Genomic DNA, 26,603 nt, shown 5'->3' on the forward strand with positions numbered 1-26,603 from the left:
CATCTGAAAGAGTAATCAATTATCTACCGACGACGAGTCGTAAGTATAAAATATTGTCATACTTTATGTGTCGTTTCGTCAGATATTGGTGCGTCACTGCATATCAGGTTGTCCTCGGGACGGATGAGTTCCACTGTAGAACTCGGGCCTTCCCAGTAAGAGAGTCGATATGTTGTATCTTTTTCCATTGGTACGTCCGGTTTCGAATAATACTAGGAAGAAATTTCATAAAAATTTCATGGAAAATTAAAAATTCATTTCCCTTAAACTACTTACACGAAGGGGCGCGAAGGATTTTGATACCTCCGGTTGGATATATTTCTGTAAAAATCATTTTTGCTCTCTTTAATTTATATATCTTTAAAAAATAAATATATAAATACATATAAATGAATAAATATATAAATACAATTGTATATAAATATTAGAACATGTCAACTCACGTAGCATGTGGGCTGTGGCATACAACAGCAGCAACAGTTGCAACATGCATCATGGCCTAGCTAAAATATGTTATGTTCCAGAAAAAAATATAAAATATATAAATTGAAAAAAATATTAAAACATCAAACACAAGTATCACAGAGTAATCTTTTTTCTGTAAACTCACCCGAATTTTATTTTTCGCTTCAATAATCGACTGCTGCGGAATTTGCTTAGGTCTGCAGTGATAAAATTATGTTTATTATTTACTTTTAAATAAATATTTATTTTAAAGAGAGATACGTTTTTTTGTAAATATATAAGAAATACATATGATATCGAAATCAATTCAAAATTCAATTAACGAGTTATTGCGGTGTCAAAGCTCACGGATCAGAGGGGCAGATTTCCATGATTCTTGGTATAATTTATATCAATGCTGATATCTCACATCAAATAAAATCACAAAAATAGAGCGAAAAAATTTAATTAGATTGTCATAATTTTTATATATTTTAAATACAAAAATGTAAAATGGCCGAATCGTGTGACGTTATTTACCATCACTTCGAGATATTGATAAAATTTCCAATGTTGTCGAAAAAGGGATAAATTCGTTTCATTAAAGTTTCACATTATATGTGTGCATATGTAAATTTATAATAAAAATTCAATTTGTATTTTAAACCAACAAAATATAATGTAATTTATTAATTTAAAAAATTGATTAAAATACCGAGGAATTTTTGAAGAATACAACAGGATAAAAAAGTTCATTCGAATTTTATTAATGAAGTGTACAACTATAAATTTGCATAAATCATATAAAAAAACCAAATACGAACAATATACACACATATACACATTCTATTAGTCAGAATCAGTCACCGATTTCATGTTAGAGACGAGAGCTAATTCGCAATAAGACGCTGAAAGCATGAATAAAATGTGATATTCAATTTATGTATTTTATAGTTTAAAATTAAAATTTAAATATTACTATATATTTAATCGTAAAATTACGTTATTATTTGCGTATATTCGAAAAATATAAAGTTAGTTTCTCTTGGTCAAAAATATCAGAGCGTATATTGATACGTTATATTCAGAAATATATATGTATATCTATAAAATACCAAGTAGAGTAAGTAGAACACCAGTATAAACAATTGAACGGATTTAAGTTAGCGTAAAACCAAATCGTTGCGTTATTTCCGGAGAATGAGTGGTCGCGACCGCAAGTAGAAGCGGTATGTCGGCTGCGTCGAGATCAAGAGCATTGGTTAAAGTGTTCACATTGGTATCGCACACTTCCACGGTCATCATCATTTCTGCCAATGCTTCGCTTCTCAACCATAATTCCCTCAGTTTAGCCTCCAGAATTGCTATACACTGAAACATCGGTTTGATTCGAAAGAATAATTTATTAAGGAAAAAAACACACGAAGAGAGATGATTAATTAAATTATTAAAAAAGATCTCACGTGAACAGGAGAATGATAATTTCGCCATACATAGGCGAAAGATTCCAACATGTTCGACACCAGACGTGACATCCCGACCGGCAAGGGCGGACTTTGGCAGGGCGTATTGTTCGACAAGACCCCGACGTGCCATGTGTCCAGATCGGCCAGCACGCAAAGTGCCTCCGCGACTGGTTGATCGATCGTGGGGAATCGAACGCTGGCCATAACTTCTTCCCGCATATGCGACCACCACTTCTCCTCCGGCTCAACCTCGGCGTTGTCCTTCTCGTATTCCGAAATTTTTTTTCTTTTTCTCCTCTTCTTCTTCTTGGTAACACCCTGTAGTACTAAACCCCACGTGTAGCCCATATCTAAGGTATTGGTCTCGTCATGCATTATTTTATTTCGAACAAGAGTCTTCGTGAAATCCGTTTCTCTGACTAAACCTTTATTTGATGAAATCTTTCTCGACCTGCAATGTCATAATAATAAAACAAATAATTTGTTTTAATGAGATTATGAAATTAAAATAGAATGTTAGTCTGTCGTGTCGTACATAAAATTGAAAAATTTTGAGACTGGCCTTTTTATGAATTTTAATTAATTTAATTTTCGAACAAAAAAACAAATTAATTTAAAGATTGCATTTTTAAAGGATATTATTATATGGAAAATACACTAACTGTGGCATTGGTAGCTCGACGACGCTATTGGCTTCCATTAGAGCCTCCAGACTGTTTGACCGCGCTAATCTTATGCTTCTACCACCTTCGGAACTTCCTGTACGCAATACTTCCGTCGCGTTTGTCGGTGTTTCCAATACTTGCTTGTTACCATCGTAATCTTGCGAGGCAACGTATCCCCGACCGTTGCACTTTAAACAAAAGCCAGTGGAACTCGCACCCATACCGGACGTCGCCCCCGGTGGGGGCTGTATGCTCTTTGATGATTCAGGAAAGTTTCGCTGGATGATCTTTCTCAGCACGCCCTCCGGAAGTTGCGCGGATGTGCTCGGCACCCCTTTCGTGAAAGTGTACGAACACTGACACGTATTACCGAATCGCGGTCTCGGCGGCAATTTTACGGATTTATCTTCACCTCCGAGAGTGAAGAAGACCTGCGATTCCTTAAAGTCGTCGACAAATCCGCCATCCACGTTAAGCGGTAACTCGGGTCTATTATAAAACATTTTTAACGGATCCACATTGTCATCAAACGGATGCTGCAGTTCAGCCTTTCCGGCCGCGAGATTTTCTTCGGACTCGAGCGCATTCAGCTTCTTTTCGAAGCTCAGCAACGGGTACTCTGAATAATTTTGCGGCTGATATTCCCTCTTCGATGTTACATCCTCCTGAGATTCGATCTCGCTAACGATTATTTTCACTTTGCTCGATACATAAGTTCTCTCGTTATCCTTAACCGATTGAACGTTCTGCTCGTATTTCTCGGTCCCGTCATTTTCGCGCGGCGAAAATTCCTTTGCTGGCAGTTTGAAGTCTACCGACGCCTCGGTTGCCTTCGTCATGAGCGTGTCAAGGCTGGATTTCATAGTGCCGCTACGCTTCAAGGGGTTGACGGATCGCGAAATCCTCGATCGTTCCACGGGATACTGCACAATGCCATCTCCGAGCGTGTTAATATCATTGGTATCGGGTGATCGTGTCGGTTTACGCGATGGCAAAATGCGTGATTCGCATCTGCGAATCGCGGCATCTCGATCGTTGAAAGCGCACGTCGACCTCCTGTTACCAAACAGATGCGGTCGCTTAATGCATGCCTGTTCCAATAAATTCGTCGCCATTTGCACGTCCTGTTGCAACGAACAACGGTACTCCCGACGTTTCTGTATCATCCCGCTGCGAATAAAATAAGACAGAAACGACAAGACGGAATTAATCAGATCGGTCTTTCGAGGATCCCCTGCAACTACGGTATGTGCCACTTTCACGGGGTTGCCTAACGCGCCGTACAAATCGCCAAGCTGCGCCCAAAGCGGATTGCAAGAATACAAGTTGCCCAGTTTCTCGATCTAAAAATAAAGGTAAGTGTCATCACCGGTATTTTAATAAATTTTCCTGTTAAAGTTATAATAATAAATTAAGGTAATTAAAAAATACGTCTAATTTTATTATTATAACTTTACAATACTAGCATACAACTCTACCTGTATTAAACAAGTAAAATTGCATTATTAACATCTTTAAATTTTTTTTAATAATCCCTAAATCAATATATATAATTTTTATATTTAAATAATTCTTAAAATTATTCTTATAATTTTCTTACTTACCATTTGCCGATCACGCGGAGATTGCACGGTGTATATCCACCCGAGATGATACGTTAATACAGCTGTTACTACGGTACTTAGGAAGCTGAAAGACGCAGAAATAAATGTACGTTTATTAAATAGAGATATATAGCCCTATACTTACAAATTTGTCGACTTTGTATCGAGCTCGTCAAATAATTGACACATTTGTTGCAAACTGCGATGTAAGATATTCGTATTATCATATACTGTCACAGAGTTGAGTAAAACATCATGCCACAGCAGAGGTGCACGGGTACTAACGTCGACACTGACGTTGAGAAGTATGTGTAACAGCGAAATGACAAATCGAGACGTCGCTCCGCATATTCTATCAGCCAGCTGTATCTTGCAGGTTGAACCGTTGACCTGGTTGGTCTCAATGCAAAAGTATCTTAAACGATCCAGCATTCCTTCTAAGAGAGCCATGTGTTCTAAAAGGCGCACCTTTATCTGGCTACAAATATTTTTCATCTATTTATGACAATCCTTTATCACACACAAATTAAAAATGATCTATCAATTTTTTTTCAGTTACATACAATTACTCGTATCTTTAATTTTTGTTTTTTATTATGATTAACAAAAGATATTTAAAATTATTATATTTATATTTAGAGAGATATGTTTTTTTTGTATAAATATATATAGATTATATAAATACATGCATGTAATTCTATACCTTTCGTGGCCCTGAGCCAATCGCACCAACATCGTTAAACCTAGCCTGGTTTTGTGACGTTTCCTGTATCCGTCACGCCCGTCGTTTCCATTTTCGCTCCAGTGCAGCATCCCGAAAGCGTCATCGGAATCCGATCGTCCGAGAGAAGTCGAGACCGCTCTCAACCATCTTCTACGCAAGCTAGTGAGACTGCCGATGCCGGACGAGCTGTTACTCTCCAACGATTGCGAACCTGGATCAGCATCATGATACGACGTGAATACACCATCCCTAGCAATGAATCTCGCTCTAATCGTTTGACGTGAACTTACTACCCGTCCGAGGTGTTACATCTATGTCCAAACCGCTGCCGATACTCGAGCAGGTCGAATTCTTCCGCGGACCCGCGTGCAAATCGTTACCCGATAAATTGCCGGAACTAGGCCGAGAGTCTGCGATGGAAACCTAATCAGGATTTATTCTGGCACTACTTTTAATAACCCTTCCAACTATTTGTGACATCTTTATTCATTCAATTTGTGTCATTTAAAATTGAATAGATTATTCGCAAAATTGTAAAAATTAATAAATATCATATGAGTAAGATTATGATAGCAAAGAATAAATTTTTTAAAATTCCATTTTCTAAATCTCTTTTTAAAAATCTGTTCTCCATACAAGATGTATTTAAAATTTAATAAGGATATAAAGAAGTATGGCCATAATAAGGTAAACTGATATAAGTCTTTTTTTTAAATTCCGTTCTTCATAAAATATATCTAATCGAGGAGCTGAAAGGGTTAATCTTTATTGTATTTTGTATTTGAAGTTATTTCGAACGAACATGAGACTAATATCAATATACTTACAAGAGGAGCGCATACTAGTATTGCTGGAAGCAGAATCTACATGCATTGATCGTCCTTCATCCGAAATTCTTTCACTATAATGCAATCAAATAACAAGTAAAAATTAAGAAAAGTATTTTATGAAAGAAACAGTGGAAAATAATTTAAATTAATTTACTTTATCTTGCATGTGCTGTGTTCTGTCGCTGGAAAAATCTTCGTGCACATAATGCATGGCGGAGAATTCATCGAATGAACCTTCAAATTGTGAAAAAATAAATTAATAATTAAAATAAATCTATGACATAATATTGTGACAAGATAAATTAAAAAATAAGATTTTATTATCAATCAACTTACTTTAAACGATGATCCTCTGTATGTCATCGCCACAGTGCCGAATACCATTTCGCTTAGTAAGTTTATATCATCTTCGATCACCGCATTTTGCTAAAAATTTTAGATGCTATATTTTGTTAACAATATTTAATTTTTATATACTGGAAATGTAAATGCTAAAAAGTTATAATTTCATTTTACAATTAAAAGCATCTTGTTTAATTAAATATATATTATAAAACAGATAAAAATTATTATCTCTATTATAAACAAAATGAAAATTTATTTTACAGATATAATAAATGTAGAAAATATTATCAAGATCTGCCTTCTCTTTCATAATCAATTTAAAATTTAAAAATACATGAAAAACTGAAGAACATGAAGAATATTATTATCATAAATTGTAACGAGACAAATAATTTAACATTGTTAATGATTACATATATAATTCGTTTGTTTAGTGAAACTCGTAATTACCTCAAAATCACGAGTGGTTCCTATGTTAAAAGACGTCTCGCACTTTCCCTCCGCATTGTTGTTTATCACTGTGCATACAGTTTCGCTTTTACTTTGATGCTTCTGCACCGTCATTGAATCGAAGAGAAGTTTCCTACCGCGCCGTTCACATTCTCTAAATAGCAAAATTCGAACTTGATCCGCTCCAAGAAGCGACACAGAGTTCCTATAAAATAATCACATTTAGAATTTTCACTGTCATGCCAGATGATTAAAACAATATCTGTGTTTAACAAGTGCATAAATTTAATATATTATTATATTCAATAATTATACTTTTATTCTTGCATTATTGCGGAGAAAAATCTCATTTCCGAAAGAAAATCTTAAAACATATTCATGTAATCGATTTACAATCAATACAAAAAGATGTAAATATATTTTAATTCTATTATAAATAAATATAATACCCATTTTTATATTATTTTATATTATTAATTAATACATTTTTATATTATTTTACGTTATATTATTAATTTATTATATATAATGCTAAATGTTATTAATTTACATAACAATTATCAATAATGCCTTGATCTATTAACTGTAATAAAGGAAAGGAAAAGAAATGAAAGAATTTGATACTAAAAGCCAGCAATTATTATATAGCATAAAAATTTGCATACATAAGAGAGAAGCATGATAAAACTCTCATAATATCTCTCTCGAATGGCTCGACGCGCGGTCGCTTTGATATCACGTTGGTAAAACAGCCGTAGATGAAAACAAGTAAGTGGAAGAAAATAATCACAATGTATAGCAGGTTAGGTAATCATCAATTTCTCTGAGATAATTCCATGTTTTCAATTAACTCTTCATTATCAATTCTTCACTCAACGTAATTATTATTTTTATTTTGTTGCTCGGATGATATGTAAATGTATCTCGCGCTTTTAAAAAAAAAACTCAACCTTTCTAGTACTAATATAAAATGACAATAATGCAAGGGATCGATGTGATAGGGCGTGAAATAATATCGTGATAACGATGAATACTCCGCGAAGAATATCGATGATAAGGAACCGTGCTCCGAAATGGAGCCGCGCGCGCGATCTCTTGCTCACCTATCATTCTCAGCTGTTCGCGCACCGGACACTAGGTTCTCGACACTTTCGCGTAGACTACTCTTCTTCAGAGGCAGCAACTTATCGAGCAACGGCATCATAAAGCCACGGCCCGTCGTCTATAGTTAGCCCGCATCGCTCATCAGACTCGTGTCCCCGCGGTCTATCATGTCACGCGGAACTGCACCATACATGTTCGCGGGAGTGTAAGTCTACTGTAAATAAAGTCACGTGCGGAGGAGTCATATGATTGCCGGAGATAATAGCACAGCTGAAATCGCTGTCGTTGGCTGAAATGGCACCCTCGAGGTCGCAGCTTGACAGATGCCCAACGCTCCTTGAATCGAGCCAGTTCGCATCATATTTTTCATATATCACGTGAATTTTCCCACGTCTGTCATGTATGAATGAAATATTTCCATCATCTTCTTGTGATGAATGAAATTTTGTAAGAATTCGGCGTATACCGATGGACGAGTTTTGTTGGATCAGTAGTAGATCCCGCAAGATGGAGACACCCGTTATATCGTGCAACAATGAGCGGTCGCTTCAAAGGCATGTTAGGTCTGCTGATGCTGGAATGCTTACATCGCTCATTTAAGGGTCGATGATATCAGACGTCAGCTATTTTAGCGTTGGAAAGAAAAATTCATGCTAATTTACAGTCACATAAATGATACCATATCAATTAAATTTGCTTTAGTTTTTGATAAAAATATATAAAAAATATATAAACAAGAAAATATATGTTTGCAATAGATATATAATTACATTGATGCATAATATGTCACAAAATTAAATGCATAAATGTAAAAAAATGAATATAATTTTCGAATGGTATTTTATGTACACCATCTACGTCTGTATTCTTGGTCTTTTTGTTGTTAGTTTATCTTTTAAATATCATAATTAATTATCATTATCATTTATATTTTACAATAGTTTAGCTCGAAGTATTAATTATGTATTGGAATGAAATAATCAACTGCGCACAGAGATGATAAATTTGGAGTAACTTTTATTTTCTCGCAGAATTTACGATGTTGAGAAATGTACAAGTGATGTCGAATCAATATGCATATCAAATAAAGTGCGAAATATATTTGCAAAAGTCCGAAATCACGTTTCGCATATAAATTTTAATCGCTCCGCTTCATCGTTCGCGCCTCGTCGTAATGGAATGTTGTCATCGACGTTTCTGCGCATCTTGTTGGCCAATATAAGGCGATGAATATACTCAGCACTCTTGACGTTCGTACGAGATGTTTCGAAAGCTTTCTTGATGTGATTCTTGCTGAATAACGGCAAATAAATTGGAAACTCGATATTAAATCTCAATATCAGATCGCCTCTCTGCTTCGGATTTGCTACGAAGGGCATACCTTCGCCTGGTACACGTTTGACGTAATCCGGTCTGCGATTTGAGATGCAAAAGATGATTTAAATAAAACCTGTTTAATTCTCCCAATTATAGTCTTAAATAAAGGAAGAAAATTGTTTAAAATCGAATAATGTAAAAAAAGTTAACGTAAAATTGCTTTTAATAGATTATTTTTATATAAAAATAGAAAGCAATATTTTATATTTGAAGATTCTTTTTGGTCCAAGGCAAACTAGTCCCGGAAAAATTGATAGAAATAGCGTAACGTTGAACGACAAACGTGATGCGGTCTTATAACGGGTTTTCGTACGCAACGATTGATGTTATCGGGATCCGAAGAGTTCTGTCGTCGACGGTGTTAAGCGTGATCACCGTTCCGGTCAGCGCTTCCCTTAGAAAGATATCGACCGTCGTGTGCAAGTCCGAGCCCTCTCGCCGGAACGTTTCGTGAGGCCGATCCTCCGTGACGAAGATAACATCCGCTATACTGACGTGTCTTAGACTTAGTGAAGATATCATTCCTTGTTACGATTAATCTTTAACCCTTATTCCACGGAACTCGCATTGTCATGTGATGCGACATGCGATTTGATCATATTATATTTGACCACGAATTGACGTAATCGTCATGCAAATTTTTTCGTTAACTTAACAGGACTGGAAAATAAAACTATTGAGGATACGACTAATAAAAATTAATATTGATAACGATATAAGAGGAGAAAAATTAAATATTATTTTATCTTATCTAAAATTTATATTAAATATTATTTTAAAATTAAATAATATATAATAAAAAAATTTAGATTAAATATTATTTTAAAATTAAATATTATTTTATCTTATCTAAAATTTATATCAATTAATTCTTTTTATACATAAAGAATTATTTGCTCTTGTAAGCAGAACTTGATGAACAAAGGAAGACTCCATTTGTTTTATTATTGTAATTGTAATCATACTCAAGCGACCGCGCTTATAGTCGTAAGCTCAAATTCAAGAACACAATGGAAGGACTTACCAGGTATCTTTGTGGGTCCCTGATCACCTTCTTCTGGAAATACTATTTTAGTACCTGGCGGAATCCCCGGTTTAATAGGTATCGTCAAGATTTTTTCCATCGATACAGTAGTTGACTTATCGCCGACCAAGACCAATCTTTGAATTTTCATTTTTTTTATTCCACCGAAAAATACCTACACGAAGCATTTTCTGTTGTCCTAAATACAATTATACTTATCTTCGCTTTTCACTTTTGTACATTTATATATATTTATATAAAGTTTAAGATATATTAAATTAATTTTTATTATTTTCCATGAAATTTTGAAACTTAATATAATATTAATAATGAAATAATTTAGAAGGAAAGAAAGAGACAATTCGTAAATAATTCGCAATCTCTCTCTCTCCCTCTTGAAAAGCAAAAGAAAAAATAAACAGAGATATAGAATAATATAGACATAAAGAATAATGCAAAGATCAGTTTTATACCTCCGAAAGAGTTAGAAACAAAGTTTTGATCAAGGGTTCTTCCTTTCGTCTAATACCTCGACCTTCAGGAAATTCGAATAGAGGTTGGGGCTCACTTAGAACATTCAAGAGATCATTATAGGGATCTTGAACTGCAAAAAATTCTCTACAAATTTATAACACGACATTAATATTTAAAATGTCAAAAATTTCTTTTTATAAAACATCAAATAATTATAGCTTAATTTATATATTTAATCTCCTGACAATGGGCATATAATAAATACATATTTCAAAAAAATATTAATTCCGAGAGAAAAATGCTTTAAAATATCATATTTGTCGTGAAACCAAAATCAAAAACAAATATATAAATTCACGATTTAATTTAATAAAATTGCAAAAAAATCAATATCTTTCTATTTCACCTAAAGGTTTGCATTGGCTCCCCGTGATAGACGTAAGGTTTCACAAATCCTTCTGGTCGCGATACACCATTTTTAAGACCTTCTTCACCGTATTGATCATACACGGTTCTTCTAAGAGGATCTGAGAGCACGTCGTACGCTTCAGCTGCTAAGGCGAAAATCGCCTCGGCACCTCCGTTCTTTTGCTGCGAGGGATTGTATCGTACAGCGCATCGTCGATATCTAAAAGAAAATAATCGCGCTATTTTGTGATACACTCTTTGCTGTTATATTTTTTCATAAAATGTTACTATAATATTGCATACATATAATATTGAATATAATTTTGTCAGAGAAAGAAAGAGAAATTATTTATATATATCGTAAAGAAATTACATTAATTATATTATAAAAATATTATTAATAAAGAAAATAACAAATATAGTAGACACGTGCTATATCATCAAGAATATAAAGAGGCTAATCGTTTTATTCTTGTAAAAAGTCAAGCTTACGCTTCTTTGATTTCTATATCGGTGCAGCTCCTTTTCAACGATAATATTTTGTAATAGTCTATATTGTTAGATCTACAGGCGCATTTATTAAGATCTATATTCAAAACTTGAGAAACCATGTCGAGAAACGAGAATGACAAGGAAATAATGCAAAAGAATGGAAAAATGACAATTATACCGAGTAATCGAAAAGTTACATTTATGAGTCTTTTGCGACGAACGTCTTTTATTCTCTTGGGCAATCAGCGTCAGCGTCATTGGATGACAGAAGGATCAGAATAAGACGATCGGTGCATCGTTACGTGCTTTCAACAAGCGACGCGATGTCGACGACAACAGAAGAATGCCTGCATTCGTGTGTCATGTTTCGCCATTATCGGAAGATTCAAGAGTGCATTATTAAACCGGCATAACAATATCGCAAATCGGCGCGAAGGTTGGTCCTCGGTGGCGAGTCTAAGCGACAAATTTTCATCGCTATGGAGACTCGCGAACGTGTCTTGAATTTCACCGAAAAGGGTAAGCATATAAAATTGAGTTAGACTCCTAAACATTTCATGACGCGACAATCGTCTGAAACGCGCATGTCGAAACTAAATGCACATTGAATAATGCAGAGCGTGAAACATTCGCGCGAAATGTTCTTAAAACAGTTTAAAGTAGAAAAACTTCAAAATTTTTAATTAATATCAAAGCTCAACTCAGAAAACAAGAAGTTTTAAAAAATATTTAGATACATATAGCAATGAAATAATTAACAAAATAGGGGATAATATAAAATAGGGGATAATATAAAAAGGGGATAATATAAAAGTATAAAATGTACATGTTAGAAAAGTTTTAAAATTTGATGAAATTTTTCCCGAAGAGAATTCATCCTTAAACTGAATTTAAATAATATTCTCTATGCACAGATGAAATAAATGAAATCTGTGAAGAAAAGCGATGCATCCGCGACCGCGGGAAGATTATTGTCGTGGTATCGGGGACGGAAACAAGACCATCCGTTTCCAGCGAGTATCTGGAGAGAAAGAAGGTCAATGATGAGATTGGCCTCCTCGATGTTAGGTCCTCGATGCATTCTTTTCGAGATGAAAACGACGACGATGAGGACAAGGAGAACGAGGAGGAAAAGCGCATTCCCGACGAGCCGAAGATATCGCATGGCAACCGCGAGGCGGACAAGATTTTTCCGCAGCAACAGCAGCGACAGCAGGTGAATCGATCGCCCGGACGCAAAAGCGCCGGCATCCCGACGTTGTTATGCATCGATGGTGGAGGACTTGCGGATGCGACGACGCTTGGAGTTAAGCGCAAGATTCCGAGGCCGGCGAACGCCTTTATGCTCTTCGCCAATGAATGGCGACGAAAACTCGCCGCCGAAAATCCCCGAGAGTCCAATAAGGATATCAGCGTCAGGCTAGTCCTTTTTTTTCAAAGAAAGATACTTGTTTCTGTCCAGTCAATTTCAACGATCAGATGAAGAATTTCTCGATTTTAAATTAATTTTAAATCTTGAAAGGGTCTTTCTTTTTTAATTCATATAATAACTATTTAATGATATTTAATTATATAATAACTATTTAATTTATATACTAAATTTACGTACTAATTTCTTGCTATATTTTTTGAGGAATAAATTTGTGAGATTATTTAAAGATATTGAGATTGTATTTTGAGAATAAAACGCTTTGTTCTTTTATTCTTTTAGATTAGGCATCTTTTGGAAAAATATGTCAAAGGACATGAAGGAGAAGTATTTCGCACTGGCGCGTGAGGTGGACAGGGAGCATAAGAGGAAATATCCTGGTACGTCCTGCTCCAATATCTTTCCTTAATCCGATCTCATTTTCACGTGTCTGGCGGATCGCGTCGAATTTCCTGATTTATCTGATCGCGCATAACGTGCTCTCCGCAGATACAGATTCTCCCATCCTTGCAAAGATGGGTCGATGCGAAGGATAACGCGGATAAAAATGTGTCGATAAAAAGCGAAATGTTTCGTAGACTCTCGCGAATCGATAGACCGTTCGAATTAGATAATCCCATTTTTTTGCGCCGCGTGCACGATGTGCCAAAGTGTCGGGCCCCGCTCTAAAAATAGCCGAGCTAGATTAGATAATATCGATTGCCGGCGATAAGTCGACTCGCGTTATCAGCCGACGAAAAGCGAGAAGTCCATCCACCCCCGATGATCTTCTTCGATTCAGACCCACAAACTTAGTCCCGTCACCATCATTCATGTTCTCTCCGTCTAAGGAAAAGAATATTATGCATTTAAATAGAAATATATATTTCTCATATTTCCAAACTAAAACGTCAGATTTTTGTTTAAAATTTATATCAATCACAGGGGGTAGAGAAAAATCAGGGAGCGGGTACCGCGATTCTAGGTCGGCGACGACGAGCGTGAGCGATTCTCGCGGCAAGAAGGGAGGACGCGGAGTGGATGCGAGTTTTGCGGGTCGAGGTACAGGGTGGCGAGCGGAGAGAAATATTCTCGGGTGAGTGACGCGGGGAGAACGCGCGGGTGGGAACGGCGGAGAGAGAGTACCGGAGGTATTGATTGCGACACGACTCTAGGAACCTGCCCGATACATGACCACAGGCTTTCTCTCTATACTTCCACCTACCTACCTACCTACCTATCTAACTATCTACACCCACCGAAGACGAACGAGTAAACGTGCGAGAGAACGAGCGCGATTATGCTACATATATTTGACATTGCTGTCGAGCGTCGCGAGAGAAACGTTTGATATGCTAGTCGTCGATTTTAAATATCCTTGCGACAGTATTTTTTACTATATTTGCGAAAATTGCAATAATAGTAGATCTTGCTTCCTAAATTAAAATTCTGTCAACCTGCGATTATTTTCTCCTAACTTTTGTGCGAAAAAAGAATAGAAGCCTGTAAATATTGAGTATGTACATATATTCTTCAATGATATATTTTTTTTAATTTATTGTAAAATCCTCTCAATAATCTTTAGGTATAAAAAGAGCATAAAGCTGTCGAGAAAGTAGTTCGAGTGACCAATTTTTTAAACCGATTATACGGCTGCGTCGCTGGAGGGATAGTAAAGATAGTTAACCCGTTAGATCGATACGTATTATTTTTGTCCGTGTCTCTCGCAGCCGGTACTGTTCAGATCCTTCGTTTCTTCGAGCAAACCGCAAATTGTCCTTCTCTCGACGCAGATATTAGCGCGAATCAATTTTTAAACTTTTACTTTTTACACGATTCATTTCATTTGCATGTGATATTTTATTATAATTATATTACATGCTTTTTTTCACATAACTTTGAAATAATTTTTTCTAGAGAATAAGTATAAAAAATCAAGCGCGATACAATTAAATAACTTAAATAAATTCTAATTATGCAGATTAATACTATTCACAACCACCTTATTTTGACAAGTAAATCATCAATATATAAATAATACTAATCGGGATATATTTGATAAATACGCGATAAAAATTAAATTAAAAGCGAGTGTATAATCGTATCCCCGTCGATTGATTGCCTTCAACACTTTATGATTTATCGTAACGATATTAAACTTCGCTTCTCATTTTAAAGTTTTATCACATCATCCCGGCTTTTTCGAAACGCTCGCTCGCAACAGGCACCGGCGCAATTCTCTCGTCCTCGTTTTCAACCATCCGCCGATAATGTAATCGATGCCAATTTCAGTCGCGGGGGGGGGGAGAAGGAGGGGGGAGGGGGAGGTCGGGCGTCCGTCCCGAGTGGTCAATTAAGATCACCGGGAAGCGGCGAGACCGCATCGATGCGTTCTGCGCCGTCGGACATCGACGAAACGCGTCGACCGAATTCACGTGCATCTGCGCGCGTGCGAAATGCGGAGAGCGAGGGTGGACCGGGGGGGGGGGGTGGCCGGCGAAGAGCGAGAGGGTCGCTACCGAGGGGGTTGAGGAGCGAGAGAAAGAGAGAAGGAAGGAGAGAGCAAGGGGTGGGAGAGAGCAAAGGGGGTGGCTGGCGCGCAGTAGGTCGCGCCGAGAGAAGCCGTCAAAATGTCGAGGCCCCTGCATCCAGGCGGTGCACGACGAGCCGACGGTGGAGTGTCGCGGCGTGCACCGGGCTGATCGCCGGTCATCGATCCACACCGACGTGAACGCCGATGCGAGGGAGAGAGGCGTGGGAAAGGGTGAGGAGAGCAAAGGGGTGTCGGGCGCGCGAAGAGGGAGGACTCGCCGATACGTTGTTCTCGGATCGTTCTCGATGCGCGTGGATCAGCGAAACGATGATAATGGGAGAATATTTAATCGGCGGCGCGCGGCGACGCGATTAATCTCGGTCGCACGAAACGCGACGAAACGCGCCGTCGCGCCTGCCGACGCGCGAAACTGCCTGTGCGCGGACGAGGCTAAAGGGGTGGAGAGAGAGAGAGAGAGAGAGAAAATCGAGGATTTTGCTCGTCAGATGGATGTAGGATATCGTCGTGCATGGACAAACGCGAGACAATTAGGGGAAAGTAATCGGGGAATTGGGAAATTGCGCTGAACGGACGCGTCGTGCATAATTCTGCAATAATGAGACATATGTCGAGTGTCTGGCGCGTTGCTCGACTAACGCTCGACAGCCGCTCCGATCGAGGCGGCTTCGAGTTAATCCTCTTCGATCGCTCCACCGCTCTCTCCGGAACGATCCTCCGCGCTCTGGTCGAAGCGACGCATCCTCAAATCCGACAACCGGCGAGCGTACGCGGGAGTGAGAGACGAATTATCGACTCGCGCGAGGCGAGGCGAGGCGAGGCGAACGCCGTACGCCGCTTGCGGAACTGCGTCGATGCGAGAGCATTGCACGAGGGCTCCGGCTTGAAGCCGTTGAAGAAGGCAACGACGGTGGAAGAGAAGAGGAGAATCCCGCCGGCACCCCTCGTCCCTCTTCCACCACCTTGCCCTATCAGTGGCGGATTTAGAGCCTGGGAAACCCCGAGCGAGACGACATCAAGTCTACACGCATAATTACGATAATCTCTTCTATTACGCAACTAATGATTCCAAAATCAAGAGTCATCAACTTCAGAGACCATAATTTATCATCGAAAAGATACATCTGCAAAAGACATATGATTACGCGATAATAATCCCCAAGAGGGTGCACCCGTGGAATAAAATGCGGAACCCTCCTTGGTCGTTTATCGATAAATCCGCCACTGTTTTCTCCACCTGCGACCCCCCCCGTACCCGCGGCGCACCTCGCGACGCCCGCGAAGAGGGTGGGGTAGGCGCCCTCCACGCTTGTGCATCCCCTTTCGCGGCACTCCGGCTCGTCGATGACGAAACGCACGTAAATTCGTCGCGGCGCCGCCGCCGCCACCACCGTCACCGTCGCCGCCGCCGCGGCCGCTGCCGCCGGGTGAAATCAGTGCGACCCAAGTGCACCGCGAGGGAAGAACGCGGGGTCTCCCGTGTTCCCGCTTGCGGCACGCGCGCGCGCGCGTCCGCCCGCCTCTTCGTAACGTGTCCGTTTTCTCTCTTTCTCCCTCTCGCCGCGCGAGTGACAGCGGCACCGACGCAGCGTGACACAGACGGCGGGATAACAGACGAGTAAATGGGTCGAAAGCAAACGATCAAAATCGAGAGCAAACGTGCGAAACGCACCGAAAGCGCGGTCCTCCGCTTATCGTAGTAAATAGACGCAAACGCGCGGAATCGTTGTGATAATAGCGTAGATAGATATTTATCGGAAAGTAAGAGAGAAACGATATGTAATTAGTAGAGGAGCGCACTTGGTAATTTGAAAATTGATTAGGATCCTCTCTCCGTAAAAGAGGAACTTAGGGAGGAAGATAAATAACAAGTATATCGCGGGGAAATGAAAGCGTGGAAAATCGTGTCTCCGAACCGACTAATCGATGTGCGTCGCGTGGACTAGGTCAAGTGACTAATTAACAGCGAGAGCAAATTAGAGCGGGCGTCAACGGAAAGACGAAGGCTCCGCGACAGTTTTACGTCCGATCTCGTCGTCGAATCGTCCGAAACGAACCGTCAATTTTTCGCGAGGAAGATCCATCGATCGAAACAAGGAAAAAAAAAACAGAAAGAATCCAAACGAAAAAGATCGAATTCGTCGACGACGCGAAAGAAGGCCGCGCTCGCTCGTCGGAGTAAAAGTGCGCAAGACGTGCAGCAGGTGCAACGGGAGCGCAGCTTCTGTCATCGATCTCGCCGCGGCTGCAGCGAGCATGGCGCGGCCCACCGGACACGCCGGATCGCGACCGCGCGCGAACTCGCGACGATTTGTCGTTGACGTTGCGCGCGCGGCGATCGACGGCGTCCGGAGGTTGACAGTCGGCGCGATCGACGATCGCGACGCGCACTGATTCCGGCGAGTCGATCATCCCCGAAGGCGATGGCAGCGATGACGAGGGCAACGACGACGACGACGACGACGACGACGACGAGGAGGAGGTCGGCGTCGACGGAACCGCGAACGCTGAATCTTCCCGATGGAATGCGGGAGATGGATCGAACGATGCCTCCTGACAGTCGCACGGCCCACCCACGTAAGCGTCCGGCGACCTCGCAGTGAGGACGAGGAGTCCTTCCGACGCTGTAGAACGCCGGTCGCGCGCGGCCAGTGTTTATATTCGCGAGAGGCGCGAGACGCGGACCCGCGAAATCGAGATATCGATCGGGCTCCCTCGCGGGGAGCGCGACTCTCTCGCCGACGAGTATTGGTGCGATCGCGCGTCTCGTTTCTTTCCCGCGCATTCGGTGCGCTTGGACTCTCGAGAGACCTGAAGGCGCGAGGGCTGAAGTTTTGTCAATCGTGTCGACTGGCGAAGAGCGCGAGATTGGCCAAGATCCCAGCATCATTCGCGTCGTTACACCAAGTGTTTACATATCTGTGTTTACATCTCTGTACGATGCGTAAAGTCGCCAAGATTCGACGAGGATTCTCACAAACCCTCCTTTAGACACTAAAACAGTAGAAAGGAAATATACATGTGCGAATTAATATCGAGATTGATCAAGATGTCGAGCGGTCGCGAAATCAGACTAACTTTGATTCGCGTGCTATCATGAAAAGTACCAACAGCGCAATTTTCGGGAACATCGAGGGAAAATATTTCAGAGGCGCGTTCGTCGATCAAAGTATCAGAGTTTGGTCTTTGGATGTTCACGTTGCGACACATTGTAGCCGAGATGGATCTAGATTGAGCTCTCTCACTTGGATGTCTAACATAAGCCCGACGAGAGAAGCGTAGCCTAAGCGTGTCGCTGGCAGACGAGATCTAGATCGATACGTAAGGAATCATAGTCGCGCAGAGATGGACTGCTGCAATTACATCGAGGCTTACGCGGCAGGTAGTCACTTTTATCAGCAGCAACAGCAACAGCAGCAGTACTTTTGTTACGATAATGGTAGCGCGGCGTACGGCGGCTACGAAACCGCGCCGATCTCTAACGCGATCGACATTAACGCTCGATACAACGGGACGATACCTTCCACGTATCCGACAGGTAGATTACCGCAAAAAAAAAATGCAATATAAATCGGTCATTCACCATAATCTTCCTTTAAACACATTAAATACACATAACCTATGTGAAGAATAGATAATTATGTTATTTCTTCTTTGCTCCTCGATAATTGTTTAATAACGTCTAAAAATGTAGGCATTTAAATATAAAATAAAAAAATATCTATAAGTATAGGGCAAAAAAATATAATATTAAAAAAGTATTTGATTTCAAAATTAATTAAATTGTTAGATGCTGAAGAAATGTGAAAATTTCTTGACATTTTTGAATTTTCAGAAAAAATAAAATCCTAAAAAATTATCTACAAGTATAGGGCAAAAAGAATATAATATTGAAAAAGTATTTGATTTCAAAATTAATTAAATTATTAGATGCTGGGGAAATTTGAAAATTTCCTGACATTTTTGACATTTTAGAGTAAATAAAATCCTGGAAAATTAAAAGACAACTAATTCAACTCGATTTATTATGCACACATGATGAGATTTCAACATGCATGCGTCGTAAAACGTCTTAGAGATCTTCTTAAAAATCTCGCCTCTTTCGATATCTTCTGAAAGTCCATCAAGGTGTTATTCTCTCTTTTCTGTATTACATGTAAATATTCGAGGACAGACCACGAGAGACTTGCAGCGTGACGTTTCTGTGTTAATAACGATCCCATGTATGTTTTCCGCAGATTACGTGTACAACCCAAAGGAGGCGAGGTTGCGAAAGGCGATGCGCGAGCAGACTCGCGAGCTGTCGCGCCGATCAATCCTGCAGAGCGCGATCGCGAACGCAAACGCGCGCACGATCGGCGGCGGCACGTCCGCGATTTCCGGCGATTTCCTCAACCAACATCACCGTTTCGATTGCGCGTCCGTGCCCATGGGTCCGAACGTCAGTCCCCATCAGGAGTCCTGGTACCAGGCCGCGCATCGCGGCCTGAAACCGACGCACTCGCCGCGAATCGGCGACTGGTACGGAAACGTGTGCGGCGATCCGATCGAGAGGCTGCAGGCGATGGGCGCGATGCATCAGCAGCAGCGCGATCTCGACAAGCCCATCAAGGACCAAAGAAGCCAGGCGTTTGCCTCCAACGGCTACTCGCCGGATATCGCGGCTGCGGAGAGGGAGATTCGACGGCAGGAATCCGCTGCGGAATACGCCGATTTTGTCGACGGCCAGAAGTGGCATCCTTATCAAGTAATCGCTTTCGATTTTGACACATAAATATTTCGTTTGTTAATTTTTTTTTACAGATAGGAAGTTAACAATTTTTTTTTTACTTTTTTTAATACGATTTCTGGGCCTTCCGTGAATAAAGTCGAGGCGCTTTTTAATTTCTGTGTACTTTAAATAGCGAAATATGAACAGGCAGTTTTCTCGCTAGATTGTCACGTTTACGAAAATCGCCTGATATGTCTGATTGCAGAATAGCGTGAGCCCTCATCCACATCCGAGGACGCCGCATCCGTCACCGCAAATGGGTGGCATTCTTCACCCGAATGTCCAGAATACAAACGCGCATGGACATACGCACGGTCCATGGGGCCAATTTTGCCCGGGCGTGCTACCACGTAAGTCTTACGTCCAATTTATTCTTCCATGCTGCGCGTAATTTTATCGTTTAATTCATAACATTAATCATACGTTTAATCATGTTTACGCGAAATAATTGCATTAATCGAGCGGTGTGTCGCGTGTAATATTTATGAAATATTTTGCATGATGTGTTTGTTTTAGATGTCCCACTCGTGGCTCACAACGCGGCGATTCGAGGTCCGCGACATGCAGTTTTCTTACGGGATCGTACGCCAACCAGGCACTGCGCGTTTTCGGAAGATGCGTCGCAGATGAGTTACGCTCCGAGAAAATTAAATATTGATAGCATCCGCGCGTCTTATCCGTTACCGGAGCATCAGGTATACAAAAATGAATACTGCATTATCCCTCAGTAAAGTGTTGATGAAATAATTTTACATAGCACGAATAGATTATAAATTATAATTACAGCAAAAAAAAATAGCGGAAAATTGTGACTCTGTCAGACTTTATATCAATTTGACCTTTACCGAGAATCAATATCGAATTATTTATACAGATGCCAAGATTGCTGGACTCAGCCGTGGATTCCGTCATAGACTCGACGACGACGATGAATCGGCGCGAGGAGGACGACGGGACCAGATGGGAGGCAAACTCCGGCGGAGTGTCTCTCGACGAACTCGTGCCAACCTCTACGGTACAATCCCTGCAATATTGCATTCTCACACAAACACCTGTTCCACCCACACACATCGTTCCAATTCACCATAATTGTGCCAATTTCAGCCGCAGGAAGGCACAGTTTCCCGCGAGAAGGAGCAGCGCGAGTCCCGGCACTCGAGCGAGCGATTCGAGGCGAAGAGGAGGCCCGTTTCCAAGCAGCCGCTCCCAGGCTTCCACCAGGCCTTCGGCTCCACGGAGATCGGCAGATTCTCCCGATCCGAGTTCTTCGTCAACATGGTGGGCGAGACCGGCACCGGCGACAGCGGAGGCGGCGGGGATGCCGGCGACGATGGCGGCGACGACGGCGACGTAAGTAAGGAACGTCCGCCGCCGGAGGCGACGGGGAGCGCGGCCGCGGCCGCGGCCGCGGCTGCGGCGGCCGCGACGGCCGCGACCGCGGCTACGGCGGCGACGGCCGCTGCAGCGGCGGCCGCCGCGGCCGTCGCGGCCACCACGTCCGCGAAGATCTTCGACGCCGAGGATAGCCAGGCGTACACCGTTGGCGCCTACTGCGGACAGCCGACGGCGCCGCGCTGGCACAGTCCACACGTAGGTGCTATAGGTAGCGAAATTTAAGCGGTCTGGCATATCGCTCGGTGACATTCGTCTCCTGTCTCGTCCGCTTTCGTCGAAGGACAGGTGCCGCGGGTTTTCGGAGAAAATTGATAGAATTTTTTTTTATATAATTGGGAGAGTTACGTCAAATTTGTTAGCGTCGCTTCTGAGGAATTGACGAATGTCACTGATGCGATACGGAGTACCGCCCGCGGATCGACTCCAGGAGGACGTTGTCCTTGTCTTTTCTTAGGCTAAAGCGGTTCCCGTAGCTTTCCGACGCGTGACAGATTGCGATGAGGTTGAATGGCAGTATATTGCATTTCCAATAGAAATAAGTTACGAGTGTAACACTATGGTAGTTTTGATGTGTAGCAGACTTCAGTGACAGAGAAGTGTCCATACTTTGTGTTATATATGCCAATGAAGGAGACTCATTCAGAAATTGCAACCGCTATAGTTTGCAGCGTGCATTTGAATTTTTAAAACCCTCGCAAGACTTTTACGCGTGACAATGAAATTTCCGATAATTAATAGAATCGTCTCTTATAAAATTAGATATTGAGCTGATAATTATATCGGCTTCAATTCCTGGACTTGTCTCCGATAATGAAACCTCTGTCGAAACCTATAGCGCCGCTCGGAAAGGAAAAGCGGGACACGCGCGTCATGCGTAGCGAATGCAAGTGCATCGATTAGCGAAAGCTGTCGGGGATCGATGTTGGCGTACGAAACGTCCCGACAAACTGCGAACGTTCGTCGAGATTGTGCCTTCCAGAGGATCGGGGACGCGTCGGGGAGTTCTCGTCGAGTTCTCTCGCCTTATCGAGAATCAAAGCAGAGCACGATACACCGCGTCTCGTATGCCAAAAGGAAGATGTAATCAAAAGTAATTAATGCCGAGATGATCCGTAGTCGATCGGCACCTTCCATCACTGTTGTTAGATGCCGTCGGTGTTATTTACGTCGACGAGAGCGATTATACATATAAATATAAATATATATAAATATATATATATATATATATATATATATATATATATAAAATACTCGTGTGTAATATGTGAAGGAACGAACACGCGCGACGAAGAGAATAAGTTATTTAGTAGATTCTTTAGATGAGTACGTATTGCCGCGCGGAGAAACGATCAAATAAAAGTGATACACGCCTGCGAGCGTTAGAAGCCGGAAAGTCGAAACGTTCTTCCGCTTCTGGAAAATAATTGCGAAGGGATAATGCACGGTGGTTCGTATTAAGAATCTGCGCCTAGACTTCTTTTAGAGAAAGAGAAAGAAAAAGAATCGACCTGTTTCTGGAATTAATTAACATTTATCAATTATAAACATTTCTTATATATGTTTATATTTTAGGCAATCAATATATTATAATTTTTATATATTGCTCATTAAATTTAAAGAGTTAATCAATGCTAAGAGTGTCTTAATTAAGAGTATTTATCGTATTTTATTATATTTAAACGCGATTGTATTTAAGCTTGTATATTTATTTCTCGTTATGTCAATTTTGCATATTCTATTTTGTCCAATGATTCTATAGTATTGATGTTTTGCTGGCAGATTATTAATACGCGCTAATATCTGTAACTTGCGTCTAGTCTACTGACCAGTTAATTCGGGATAAATTCGTGCCGGATACCCTGTACCTATGATGGGACCAAATTACGAGAAACTTTTATGTCGCGTTCACCGTCGCGCTTACGTCCTACGATGTATGGTCGCGTAAAAGAAACCTCCCTCATTCTGTTCGCGCGATCGCTCGCGAGTGAAAAAAAAAAGAAGGAAAAAAAAACTTTCCGCTTCGAGAAACGTGGAATATATTCTGCAGAATAAAGCGTGACACATATGAAAGTATATAATATAATTGAAAATATATTCCACTTCTTGCAACGGAGAATAAACATAATCACGCCTTATCAAAAACATATTTAGACAATTGTCGAATCAAAGCGTGCATATAAAAATATCATAACGAAAAAGAATGACGTTATATCCGTAGGACGGAGAGATTGAAGTAATCTAAACTAGATATCGATAGTATTTGACGTCGTAAAGAAATCGTCTTTTTGGCGTCGATGTACTGTGCATATTGAAAGATGCGAGTAACCTTTACAAATAAGGGGGTACTGTTTAATTAATCAGAAGAACGTAAATGTACACTGTGTGATGCGCAATATCATAAGCAACGGTAGCTAAAAAGAGATAAAACAAACCGACCTATAACAGACCTACAACGTTTTATGCGAAATAGGTACCACAAATGTCAAGTTTTTTCCGATGCAGAAAATATTAACGCGCATGCTTTCAAAATAAATAAAAAAAAAATACAAATTTGAATTGGCATTTGCGGTATAATCGTCCTGTGATACGAGATGGACGTAAAGATTCATCTCATCGCAAAATGTATGCTTTACTCTCATTCGATTGGGACGATCGCGAGCAGTATGACAAGAATAAACGGATGTCTATGCGACAGTAAAGATAAAATGAAACAGCCCAGTCTCACTAGTCTTATTTTTCCCAGTTGATCCCAGAAGCCTACCTGACGACTCCCTTGGTGTTTCCCTTTCCATCGACATCCAATAAAATCCTAGGAACCAATGCTCTTCATGGAATCACAGAAAATGGACAACTAGTTTCGCGCATTTTGCCCAACGAGTGTTGCTGGTTTGCGCAAAGTGGACATGCGATAACTAAGATACCCGACAATCTAGTGGTAAGAATGTTGATATCATCTTAAAAGTGAAATTACAATTAATTATATTTTTAATTCTGGTATTTATTTGAATATTGTAATTATTTTGGAAAAGTTTAATTGAGATTCGATAATGAATTATAATAGACTTATGCAGCTTTATTGGATTATTCTAATGATTCGAACGAAAGAAAATGGATCCGACAGAAGGCGACAATCGCACATCCGATGGATTTCCCAATATTGCTCGGTAATCAAAGTATGGATCGCGAAAGAATTATTAGCAATCATACGCGACAAAATTATGTCACTGTCAGCGAAGACGAAATTAGGGATCGCGACATTCGACGAGAACAAGGAAGCGAAGCTGTCAACCTGAAGATTGATCGTGATCAGAATTCACTCGTTGGCTCGAACTTGCATGAATCTGAGAAAAAGAATTGAAATCTATTTATTTTCGTCGCTATAGTTATTTGCAGCGATTTTTTTTCAAATATTAAAAAATTTTTTCAAATAATTGAGCAATTGATTTTTACAAATATAATCTCTAGAGAAATTCTCTCTCTCATTCTTGTTTTTAAATTACCCTGTTACTTTTCGTACGAGTTTACAGTATCTTAAATAAATTCATTCGCGATAACGCATAATAAATAACTTTAAACTGTCACAAAAATTTCTAAAAATCCCGTATTATATCTTATCATTGATTTTTAAATACGTCATAAATACTATAAATTGAACAATGGTTTTTTGACTGAAACTTAAGAAAAACATAAATTGAGATTCTGAAAGATGATGATATGTCTTAACTAATAAAGACCGCCCGTTTTTGACGTTCAACTGTGCACAACTTCCGCTTAGAATGTTCGCTGAGTACAGTTCGTAAACAGACGAATACAAAAGGAGAGAGGCAATTTCGGCGCAGTTTATCAAAGCGATCGTAACCACGGCGGCATCTCTCGAAACGCGATAAATGAGTTGTCGAAGAGAAAAAGAGACCTTCTGACTTGTGTCCAAAGACTACCTAGCGGCAGGTAGCAACAATCAAAGATACCTGTATCGTAAACTACGCCTCTGCAGTGTTGCAGGCTGCGTAGAAGTTGTCTGGGGTAAAAATTTTTATGACACGCCACCGTGTTGTGGACAGGACAGATGTGAATCTATTTTTGAGGAAATATATCAATTTTCAAATCGTGTAGCAGTGAATTGAGACGGGCTGCATATCCCAATTGCAGTATATTATGTGAAAATCAGAGAGAGGAGACGAGAAAAGAGGTTTACGTTAAATAAAAATAATATAATTACAAGATATAAAGAAAAGTTAGATTTTGAACCAAAGTAGAGGACATTAAATATATTTATACAAATCATAAGTAAAAAAAATGATGACAATCATGAAAAAAAAGTACAGGATCCCACGCGAAAAATTGGCTCTCAGCTTCAGATATAGAAAAGTCATTACTCGCATTCTTGTTTCTAATATAATAAAATTCGCATTCACAATGGTATCATTAAATTAAGATCTAAACAGCTATTTTTCTTACAACTATCAGATGCTGCCCACAAGGATACACGCGACACTTTCATTTTCGACTGCGAATTTTCGAAAAGATCTCGCCCGGTTGATGTCATCGTGCACTTTGTGGCCCAAGGACCGATGACGTTGTTTTTTACAAATACTGACGGATCCAATCGCGCTGAAAATTGTAATTACCTTTGGCAACCTCGGACCGCCTTCGTTCAATAAAGATGGCTCAGCTCGGCCTCCGGCCGATGTCGCAGCATCAGGACGATCACGACTCCGTGCTCTCCGCACGAAATTGCTAGCACAAATAACCGATAGGGTTATGGCCGTCTCGCGTCCGGCGATTGCTGTCCGAAACCGTGTGCACGATGGCAAACAAGAAACGGTCCTGCTCAAATATCTACTCGCGATGCCTCGTGCAGCTGGTTGAACGACGCTCTGTTGATTTTTGTCATTTGACTCCAGACAACCAACACGATTCTATCTTCCCGAACGTTTCTCCCGTGATAGGCGAGGAGAATTTCATTTTCATAATCGACAAATATCAAAATTGCCGCAAAAGTCAATTCCTTAGAAAGATGTCTTTTCTTTCAAGCCGAAAAATAATGCACATATATTCTGACATTCTAAAT

At 40.4% G+C, this 26,603-nt stretch overlaps 2 protein-coding genes across 6 annotated transcripts; one reads left to right on the plus strand and one right to left on the minus strand.

Moving 5' to 3' along the window:
- Positions 1-177: 177 nt before the first annotated feature.
- LOC145963012 (folliculin-interacting protein 2) lies at positions 178-11,919 on the minus strand. 3 transcript variants are annotated; one of them, XM_083084583.1, is made up of 20 exons: positions 11,408-11,919; positions 10,914-11,135; positions 10,507-10,651; positions 10,034-10,208; positions 9,323-9,494; positions 6,529-6,733; positions 6,070-6,159; positions 5,888-5,967; positions 5,731-5,804; positions 5,194-5,313; positions 4,883-5,114; positions 4,325-4,657; positions 4,180-4,264; positions 2,573-3,918; positions 1,908-2,361; positions 1,560-1,815; positions 611-662; positions 444-503; positions 277-343; positions 178-212 (listed from the first exon to the last, which is right to left on the minus strand). In XM_083084583.1, the coding sequence occupies exons 1-16, from the start codon at positions 11,524-11,526 to the stop codon at positions 1,603-1,605; spliced, it is 4,065 nt and encodes a 1,354-aa protein (XP_082940709.1). In that variant the 5' UTR covers positions 11,527-11,919; the 3' UTR covers positions 178-212; positions 277-343; positions 444-503; positions 611-662; positions 1,560-1,602. The 3 variants fall into 3 exon arrangements, with proteins under 3 accessions (XP_082940709.1, XP_082940707.1, XP_082940708.1); XM_083084581.1 differs by lacking the exons at positions 9,323-9,494; positions 10,034-10,208; positions 10,507-10,651; positions 10,914-11,135; positions 11,408-11,919 and adding an exon at positions 7,632-8,031; XM_083084582.1 differs by lacking the exons at positions 178-212; positions 277-343; positions 444-503; ... (4 more) ...; positions 10,914-11,135; positions 11,408-11,919 and adding an exon at positions 7,632-8,030 and having other exon boundaries at positions 1,190-1,815.
- LOC145963013 (uncharacterized) lies at positions 11,699-26,603 on the plus strand. 3 transcript variants are annotated; one of them, XM_083084586.1, is made up of 10 exons: positions 11,699-11,926; positions 12,322-12,826; positions 13,119-13,216; positions 19,605-20,113; positions 20,343-20,487; positions 20,654-20,832; positions 21,012-21,152; positions 21,242-21,487; positions 24,276-24,467; positions 26,000-26,603. In XM_083084586.1, exons 1-10 carry the CDS (start codon positions 11,887-11,889, stop codon positions 26,105-26,107), a joined length of 2,163 nt encoding a protein of 720 aa, XP_082940712.1. In that variant the 5' UTR covers positions 11,699-11,886; the 3' UTR covers positions 26,108-26,603. The 3 variants fall into 3 exon arrangements, with proteins under 3 accessions (XP_082940712.1, XP_082940711.1, XP_082940713.1); XM_083084585.1 differs by lacking the exon at positions 26,000-26,603 and adding an exon at positions 24,594-25,027 and having other exon boundaries at positions 11,700-11,926; XM_083084587.1 differs by lacking the exons at positions 11,699-11,926; positions 12,322-12,826; positions 13,119-13,216; positions 26,000-26,603 and adding exons at positions 15,486-18,904; positions 24,594-25,027.

This window comes from Camponotus vicinus, unplaced genomic scaffold (genome assembly GCF_025532165.1).
Source record: "Camponotus vicinus isolate PSW18456_S1 unplaced genomic scaffold, iyCamVici1.0 SCAF_12, whole genome shotgun sequence".
NCBI lineage: Eukaryota > Metazoa > Arthropoda > Insecta > Hymenoptera > Formicidae > Camponotus > Camponotus vicinus.